At 40.8% G+C, this 9,642-nt stretch overlaps 2 protein-coding genes and 1 long non-coding RNA gene across 3 annotated transcripts in view; 1 reads left to right on the forward strand and 2 right to left on the reverse strand.

The window, feature by feature from the left end:
- LOC103385408 (glycerol-3-phosphate dehydrogenase [NAD(+)], cytoplasmic) overlaps nt 1–3,072 on the reverse strand; it is a 5,010-nt gene extending 1,938 nt beyond the window's left edge. The window contains exons 1-5 of the mRNA XM_008319282.3: nt 2,913–3,072; nt 922–1,099; nt 662–802; nt 377–515; nt 18–130 (exon numbers count right to left, since the gene is read on the reverse strand). Of these exons, the coding sequence (XP_008317504.1) occupies nt 18–130; nt 377–515; nt 662–802; nt 922–1,099; nt 2,913–2,956 (615 nt within the window). The 5' untranslated portion in view covers nt 2,957–3,072. The remainder of the gene's footprint in view (nt 1–17; nt 131–376; nt 516–661; nt 803–921; nt 1,100–2,912) is intronic.
- The window catches only part of LOC112487597 (uncharacterized), a 22,679-nt gene continuing 14,145 nt past the window's right edge, over nt 1,109–9,642 (forward strand). The window contains exons 1-3 of the long non-coding RNA XR_003050849.1: nt 1,109–2,088; nt 8,488–8,618; nt 8,697–8,804. This is a non-coding gene — a long non-coding RNA (uncharacterized LOC112487597). The remainder of the gene's footprint in view (nt 2,089–8,487; nt 8,619–8,696; nt 8,805–9,642) is intronic.
- LOC103385439 (acid-sensing ion channel 1B-like) lies at nt 6,942–9,636 on the reverse strand. The gene is made up of 6 exons (XM_025059281.1): nt 8,683–9,636; nt 8,472–8,599; nt 7,990–8,140; nt 7,856–7,912; nt 7,544–7,697; nt 6,942–7,104 (listed from the first exon to the last, which is right to left on the reverse strand). Exons 1-6 carry the CDS (start codon nt 8,750–8,752, stop codon nt 7,071–7,073), a joined length of 594 nt encoding a protein of 197 aa, XP_024915049.1. The 5' UTR covers nt 8,753–9,636; the 3' UTR covers nt 6,942–7,070.

The following is a 9,642-nucleotide window of genomic DNA, read 5'->3' on the forward strand; positions in this document are numbered from 1 at the left end:
GGGTCTTGACCTCTCACCTTCAGGGCTCCACATATTTCCACCACGTCAGACTCCTGCACTACAGTCACTCTGAAGTTGTCGGTTTGCATCAGTTCCTTCAGGAGAGCGCCGTGACTTTTATTTTTACATCCTGGACACAAAAACAGAGACGCAGCTCATCTCACAGCCTGTTATGACAGCACGGCTAGGTCAATCACCAACTTTCATTCAATTAAAACTATCAATGATTTGTTAATACTGCCACCTAGTGGAACAGCATTGCATTGTTCTGCCGAATCGGGGCTGAAACTTCCTGAGTACGGGTTTAAAAATCTTAAAGGATGAAGAACTCCAAGACTGTGTTTCAAAATTTTGGGGAAAAAGAACCAGGTCTCACCAATGGTGGTCTCACAAAACTTCTCATCCGCAACCTCGTTGGCAATGTTGGCCCCCATCAGTACACTCATGGTGATACCGAGCTTCTCCTGGATCACGTCTGAGATGAGTTTGAGTCCGTCAGGTCCTTCATCCACCCCCTGGTGGAACAAAGATGTAAACGCAGGTAAGAGGAATTAAATTTTTTCTTCATCCACCCCCTGGTGGAACAAAGACGTAAATGCAGGTAAGAGGAATTACATTTTTTTTTTCATTTTTGTCAACAAATTGACAAAAAAGATCAAACCTTTATGAGGGAAATCCCCAGAGCATCACTTTTGATCTTCCCCTTCATGGTGTCACACACTCTGCCAACAAACTGGTGTGGAATCACAAACACCAAGATGTCTGCATCCCTGGACGCCTCCACCAGGTCGGGAACAGCCAACTGGAGGTGGAGGTAGATGAAGAGAGAGGAGCGTGAGGGTGGGGGGGAGTAATTAAAGGTTAATTATTATAATAAAAAAAACCTTGATGAGACGAACTGAGGGAGACGCAGCATCTCACCACATTTGCAGGGATCTTGTGTCCAGGGAGATACTTGACATTTTCGTGCTCAGTGTTGATTATTTCCGTCAGCTTGCGTCCGTCCACCATCTCCTCAAACACCCACATTTTCACAGTGCTGTCGAATTTGGAGTTGTGGGCTGCGTTGGCTCCCACTATCTTAGCGATAGCTGAACCCCTGTGTTCATACACGTCACGAAGAGGGACTTTAATCAACAAATTACACTCAGGTGGAATACTTTACATTTAGACAAATCATACATTAAATGTTAAAGATATTATATATGTATATAAGATTTTCTGTTGTGTGCATTCAATTTGTATAATTTTCCTGTGACTTTTGAACTTTTTTCTTACTTCTACAAAGAAGCAGAAGTGGACTGGACACCTGTGTTTATGTAACCGAGTTTGGCAAACAAATCAAAGTCCACAGAGAGAAAAATAACATTCTGTGCTCTTGGGTGAAATGGGCAGCTCTTTAAAAAAAAATACTGAGGAGAAACGCCATCTTAGGCAGCAACAGGTGGTGAAAACCAGGTGAACACATACCCGTCACCCGTGGACAGAAAAGCCACTTTATCGATTTATATCATTACATTTCTTTAGAATTTAATGTTAAATTAATAAGGTAAACATTAAGCAGCAGTGAATTAGTCGTTTGAAGCATTTGACGCTAATTTAGATAAAACAAGTTCGCGTACAATTAGCAGACATGGCAACCGCGTTTAGCCGGCAGCCCAGCACTGTGGTCGCCTGTGTCCCGCTGTATCAGAAACGCCATCTTTTAATACGTCATTTCCGAGAGCCAATCATGAGGCCGTGCACACGGGAAGTAGGAGGCACACGCTGACCACGCCCACCAGACTTAAATCCTAGTGAAGCGGCAAACAGTATCACGTAACACCAGAAGAGGGCGGACGTGAGCTGAACAGGCCTAGTGTCGGCGCTCGTCTTGTTCTACTCAAAAGCGACAACGTAATCGCGAAACCAGGAAGTCAAGTGCACAGCGACTCTTTTCAAACACTTTTACACCGAAAAAAAACAATAAAACTGATTTGTATTAATGTCCTCTGAGAACGGGAGACGTTCGAAACCTAAAGAAGAGCGAGAAGAACTTTTACGGGGAAGTAGGAGGGAGTTTCGCGAAAAGACTCGGGACAAACAAAGGTAAGACCAAACGACTTTTTCACTCTTATAAACCGTTTGAGGTAAATTCACCATTTGAGGTTGACGTTGTAACCCCCCCTTTCGTAGGTCACTTTATATTAATATTATTAATAATTATAGATTAATAAAGATATATATCTATCTATCTACTCTTACGTAGTAACTTAGTACATTGTAGTTGCCCGTGTGTGCGTGTTGTGAAAGAAAGCAAACTGTAGAGTAAAATAAGCTACATCTGGTTCTCTGACTTCTGGCTCCACTAAGCTAATAACACGTCACTGCTGCGGACACTGTACGTGAAAGTTGTTAATAAAAAACACAACCGGACAAAGAGTTAGGACTTTGGTTCCGGTCCAACCCTGCTGTTACCATGGACGACTGCATGTCCATGTCCATGGTAACAGCGCTGTAATAATTCGACGTTGGGTTAATGGAGGTTTAAACTAAACAGTTTGTTGTGAATGTGAATAACTACCGAACATAGTTTATTTTCATTTGAACATATTACACGTAAAAACGGACATAAGTCGTGATTGACTTGCGGTCAGTTTAACTGGGACTAGACCTAAGAACAGGAATTAACATAAAACGAGGTTTAATATGTGACAATAATGTAAATGAAGTTGTCTTTAGTGCGAAGCCCGTTGCTAGTCAACGTTAGCTGACTGTGTCCCATTGATCCCTGGGTACCAGAGCTAGCAAAAAACCACCGGGTTGATCGGGGATCGTATCGCGTGCACGCACATACTGCACTGTTGTTGACAGGTTTAAATCCCAGACGGGTTTTTTCCCCCTACGGTCACGTTAAAGTACCGGAAACTCACCAGTTTCCAGAGCCGATGATGCAGACTCTGCTCGGAGCTGCCATTGTGGAGAGAAAAGTCCAGAGATGAACGGGGGCTACGGCTGGTCTGTTCACTGCTGTGTGTGTGTGTGTGTTGTTGTTGCACAAGCGGTAAACAGAGACACGGCGAGCAGCCGTTTGATTGGCTGCTCTGAGGAGAGACTGGACCGTCCCACCGTGCTGACCGCTGACCACAGCTCACTGTGCTGCGGGTCCGGGCAACACAACAGTCATCTCGACTATTTTAAACCCTGAATTTGGCAAAATGTAAATGGGAAAACTGCAAAATGTATTATTTACAATGTGAATAGTGTCCAGTAGGTGGCACTGTTTCTGTTTTAAACAAACCAGAAAAGCTTGGAAATCCATAGAAAAGTACAGTACGTTTTTGTCTTGTACAAACTCTCTTTTTCTTAATATTCATTCCATTTCTACATTTATTTTTATATTTTTTTAAAGTTTTGTTTGATATGTATTTTCACAGGGAAATAAGTTAAGAACAACCTCTTTTTTTCTTAAGATTATTATTATTATTATTATTTAAGATGATGTTTGACAACAGATCAGCGAGATTGCCCCCTACTGGATGCAACATAATAAATGTTAAGTTAGCAGTTAAGTTAAAAGAGATAGTAAAAAACAGTCCTCCTGCCATTAAGTTAGCAGTTAAGTTAAAAAAGATAGTAAAAAACAGCCCTTCTGCCAATTATTTGAATAACTCTCCTTTAAACATTAAACAGCATTTGAAACCTGGTGTGTGTACCCTGTTAAGGAACATTAATCTAAGTGACTGGGACTAAAGTCAGCTCCACCCACTGTTATCAGTAACCCTGACACTGCCATAAAAAACAACAGCTCCCAATAATGTTGTCCCATTAAAAAAATAAAAAAAGAAAGAAAGAAAGTCCAGTAAAGCTCTGTCACATTAATGTTTTTGTAATAATTATAACAATTTAAATGTTAAATATTTAACATAGACCTACGATACATAATGTGAAGCAGCGTTGTGAACAGTCTATAGACTGATAATACACAGTTAATGCACAAATGGTGCCTGAAATAAAACTGGAACTCTTCTACCACAGACAGTCGGTTGTTGCTGTTCCTTGAACTTTATCTGCGTTGTCTTTGAGCTGATGATGTAACGCACTGGGAAGGTCACTGTAACAAGGTTCACGAGGTAAAGACGGGCAGACAGTTGATGAGACACAGTAAAACCGTTTACAGTGACTGGAACTGTTTCCCGCTGCGTTTGTCTGTTTTAGATTTTTTTAGTTTCTGTGTGGAAACATCATCACACAAAAAGCCAATGACCAACGCTAATTCTGTTTACAGTGTCACAGTGGCTTATCATGTGACCAGCTCATGTGATAAGTAACGTCAATAAACTCAAACCAAAACTTAAACTAAATAAGCAGTGGTCTGATCTGGTTAGGTTATATTTACAGAATGGCTGTTAATTTAGTTCAACTTTAAAATATGAATATATTTTCAGAGTCTCTTGAATGAAGGGGAGGTTAGTTAGGTTGTTGGTGTGTGTGTGTGTGTGTGTGTTGCTGTGTGTTGTGGGTAGGATCAGTCATTGGGGAATAAAGACCTCTCATTGTCAGTCACAACAGAAGCCACACAGACTGATCTGTGGGAAAGTCGTTCAGTCTTAGAGACTGGGATAAAAAGGGTCTCCGTTACACAAGTGTGTGTGTGCAAACAGTAGATGGGATGAAGGAAGGAAGTGAAGTTAAGAATCAGCACTCTGATCTCTGTGAGTCGACACAAACTGAGAAGAAAACGTCTGATTTGGCCAAAATGAATCGACCACTGCAGCCACGACGTCCCACAAACGGTTCCTCTTTGTAGACGAGTTGTTTCCTCCTGAAACTGAATAATTGTCATGAAGTTATCTGAGCACATGAGTTTTTTTAATCTTCAGAAACTGGTCAAAATTCTAGTTTTTTTTGTATATATATACTTATATTTTGTTTCTGTTAATTTCATCTGGAGGAAAGTACCAAGTACTATTAGGGGAGGTTTCACAATTAGCCCAACCCACAGACAGACAGATTGAATAACGTACTAGGTCCGGTGGTTTTCTGAAGCCGTTAAGAGGATTGTTATGAATAATCAGGGGAAACATTGTAGCTATATGACAACTTTTAATGGTACAGTATGACGTCATGCTGAAGATGCAGCCAAATAATCTCAATGTTCACTTCCATTCTGTTCATTTGAATCAGTTACTTGTTTGTACAGTAGTTCAGGGAGCTGCGTACTCGATATCGTGTTGAACAAAACACACCTCGAATAATAATAAAAAAAGAAGTAAACCATCTACAGGATGTACATCTATATCAAATATAACAAATAAATATGATGAGTACTATGTTTCACAGATACTACTAAGCAAATACACAAGTAGAATTGTTGGTTATCATTGCAGTATGTACAAGAACTCAAAGCTGATGGTACGATTGTGCTTCTAACACACAGTCAGGTCAACACTGTACTAGTGGGTCAGTAGGAATAACTGTAGTATTGTGTACTTCACTGTCATGTCGGTGTTGTTTGTTGTCTGATTGACTCGATTCAGGAACAATTTCATTTAAACAATTTCAAATAATCCACTTAGAAATCTTTGTTGTCACCTTGTCAGATGAGGTAGAACAGTATACAACGTTATTTAAAATTAAATTAATGATTAGATGAAGGCGTGTGAGACGAGACAGTCTATTGGACCAAATATTCTTCTTTTATTCTGACAGTTCTGGACATAAACATCAATATTTGTTAAAGCCACGTGAACAGTTTTTTAAAATAATAAATTATTATACAAATAGCTGTTTACATGTGTAGTACCTGCAGATATTTCTGCCAAAACCCCTTCTTTATTCTTCACACACCTTAATAAGATGTGGACGCTTCTGTATGTAAAATATACAACTTTTAGTTTGAAAGTTTTGGTGAACTTCCTGTTAAATGTTTTTTTTTTTCTGCTGTTGAACAAACGTTTGTTAGCAAGGTAAGGGTTTAGTGTTATTTTCATTGACGTTAAATTAAATTGCTAAAATTTAGTCAATTGGAATGTTACTAAGTTTGTAGTTCAATAACTATTTTACACCTTTAACCAATCAGATCTGGCCTCCCGTTGACAACAGAATGGATTGGTAGTATCAGTTTCAGTGGACTCTGTCTCCCAGATCTGTACTTTGAAGTTCTAAATCAAACTAAATAAATACAGACAAAGGTGACATTCATAGGTTAAATAATAAAAAAACATGTTGTAAATAACAAAGGTGACATTCATAGGTTAAATAAAAAACATGTTGTAAATAAATTCCAAAAACAGATAAACATCGTCACTTCACTGAGAGGAGTCAAACTCTCCTTACGTCAGTCCTCCACCGACTCAGTCAACGTGTTGTTAAAGGCTGTCCTCTGTTTTGACCATGCACAATGAATTCACCACATTTACAGTTTGCTCTCCGGCCGTGTGCGTCCTCCTCCTCAGGTTAGCGCCCTGACCCTTCCTACCTACCCGCTCAGATAACGTCAGCAGCGCCTCTTCTGGCAAACGGCCACGATCGCAGTCTGACTAAACAATTCTGAACGAAGGAAGTTCAGCCTTCTGTCAGCTGCGGAGCCCCTAGTGGAAGTTGCTGACGTGACACTTCACATCGTCCAAACTCAGCACTGTTCCCTGGTCAGCGGCGCTGTGCTTCTTAGCAGAGCAGCGACACAGTTTGAACTTGATCACCTGACGAGAACACACAGCAGGACGACACTTAGAGAGAGTCCGTAACGACGGCACAGAGAGTTCACACCAAGTGTAACGGCTGCAGTGTGAATATAAGACAATAAAAAAAAAATCCCCAACCACGTGAAACAAATTAACATTCATAAATGTTGGTTATGTTCTCTCACCTCGTACAAATAGTCAACCAGTTCTAGAAGCGTGAGGATGCTCGCTCCGATAAAAACCCCAAAAAAAAAATCTCAAAAAAAAAAAAAAAAAACAGAAAACAGGATTTTATACCAGTTGATAACTTGTCTGTTGTATAAGACAGAAGTCGGAAACTTTGTACCTAAAAGTCCTGCCACCTCGTAGGCCTTCTTCTGTTCTATAGTTTCATAGTTTAGCGCCTCAAAAAAGAACGTCCAAAACCAGGATGTTCTCTCTGCAGAGAGGAAAGTAAAAGTCAGTCAGTGGACGTTATTATCAGTGAGAACTCAGGTACAGTTGGTGTGAATGGCTGTAGAACAGGGCTGTATTTTTTATTTATTTTTTGCCTGGTTGATGAAGAGCGCCCGGGAATCTGTATAACATGTATAGAAACTTACTGTGTGGCCTTGCTTTGTACATTTGAATATAGTGTGTCAACGTTCTTCATTTACTTTGCTGTAGTTTATTTGTACATTATTCTGCTGTAAAATTGGTCAACAAATCTATTTGATCTATTTCTATATTTTACTGGATACATTTATAATCTGTAGCAAATAAGAAGTGTCTGTAATTTTACACCGTAACAACCCAAAAAGGTTTCAGGGTTCAGGCAGCTAGCCTACGGATAATGGATTTTGTCTTTTTCACAAAGTGAAGTACAGTGTACTCCTTACTTGATGTACTGCTCAGACTTGTTGTATTTCTTTGCGAGGTACTTTGCAGAGACCTTGCTGGGGATCTTGACGAAGGACAGCTCTTTGCTGTACCTGGTGGTGTTGCAGGGCGTCTCACACACGCAGAAGTCGTTGTCTCGTTCCACCAGGAAATCTGGAGAGAAGACGAGCAGAGGCCAGTGGTGTGATGACGTGAAGGGAATGACGTGCACGTGTGTGTGTGTGTGTGCACGTGAGAGCACGTGTCTGCGTGACTGGTCTGAATCAGTTCCTCAAAGATTCAAGGCAGACATTGTGAAAGACATGTCTCACCCAGAGCTGGGTCAGCACACTCCTTGTACAGTTCAGGGGTGCAGTACGGAGCGTCGCCTGCAGGAACAAAACCAGCCAACGTTAGTCTGCACCTGGTACAGTTCACCTGGTATAACTCTGGTGTGGTTTCCTACCGGGCATGTGCACCATGCGGCAGTTGCAGTTGTCCACCAGGTAGCGCGTTTCGCAGTCGATGCGGCAGGCTGTGATGCTGTAGCTGTCAAAGAAGTCGGAGTCCATGGGCGTCACTTTGCAGTCCCCCCACGGTGGGGGGAGGTATATGAGCTGTAACGCAGGGAAAATGGCTGCCGTGAAATAAAACACCATCGACTGGTTTCCCCTCGGTGTCGGGAAAAAAACAAACCATGTGTTGATGCTAATGAATCTTCATGGTCCTCCTGTTTTGGTTCTTCAGTGTGAATATCACATGGTCGCTGGTTCAATCCCCGGTCCAAAAACATACAGACATTAAACAATGGAACATTGGTGTGATTGTTAATTCAAACTCAGCTCTGAGGCGCTCGGCATGCTGGGATACGCTACTGCCGACGTAGGTTTGAAATAAAAAAAAAAACCTAATTAAAATGAGTTTGAATAAGAAGATTTTTTTTTCTACCCTTTGTTCTTGACAGGAAACAAACGTCTGGAACCCAGGGGCCACGCCGAACCCCAGCTGGTCTATGAACGAAGGCTCGTCCTGACTGTGGATCTGAACTTTGACCCCAGCTTCAAAGGACGTCTCATCTGCAGGACAATGAAGAAAGTGAGTGCAGTGAAACTTGTATGTTTTTCCCCTACGCTGGAGGTTGTTGGTTTAATTCCCTCACCTGTCTCTCCCCAGACTGGCAGGTACTCGTCCTGCGGAATGTCCAGCATGATCTCCAGGCCGTTTCCCATACCTCCTTTGGTGGTGATCAGAGGAGGACGTCCATCGCTTCCTGCATTAAAGGTATAACACTTCCCATAGCGAGTAAACACCTGAGACACAGGAGGAGAAGAATTAGAATTAAAATTAGTTTTAATTATTTTTAGAACTCAAACCAAGGAGAACATCTACGGTTCTGATATATTTGTTCATTAAAATAATATAAAAAAGGTTTAAAAGGTGAGGACTTTCTCATCACTTTCTCACACGTTCTTGACAAGTGTTTTCCACTAGGGGGCAGTGTTTCTCTTTAATAGATACATGTTTTTGTCTGTGCGTGTGTGAGAGGGTAAAAAAATGGTTCAGTTTATTCAGACATTTCTGAGGTTCTTGTTGGAGAAGATGTGAAAGAATGGTTCTACGGTATGTTCTGTATTTCTTTGGTTCTATTTCTGTTCAAATTCATGTTAGAACTCTTACAAAAATTTAAAATATTCTACCAATATAAAACAGAGTACTGAGTACTGCATGTAGGGTACCAGCAGGTGTAAAACTTCAGATTAGTACAAAGGATTAGAATTAAGGTTAGAAGAGAAAAACATCTTTCCCCTAGTGGACATCCTGGTCACTTGCGAAAAAAGGAAAGGAAAAAAAAAAGAAAATAAAGACAGAGGATAGCGACCATGCTAATGTACAAAAGCAGAAATATTATTTTGACCTTCTGGAAACAACAAAGAAGATAAAGTTAAAACGTTTCCACGATCATTTTGTTTGGGAACTATAATGAAAACTTGATGACAGAGATGACAAATCTCAGGTTTCCATGGAGACTGTGAATCCCAGCTGGAATGAATAGAGCCTTAATTTTTAGGGGCCACAGACACATGTGTTGGAATGAAATTCTATGAAGGTATCATTTAAC

This window comes from Cynoglossus semilaevis, chromosome 10, assembly GCF_000523025.1.
Source record: "Cynoglossus semilaevis isolate Cse_v1.0 chromosome 10, Cse_v1.0, whole genome shotgun sequence".
Classification (NCBI taxonomy): Eukaryota; Metazoa; Chordata; class Actinopteri; order Pleuronectiformes; family Cynoglossidae; genus Cynoglossus; species Cynoglossus semilaevis.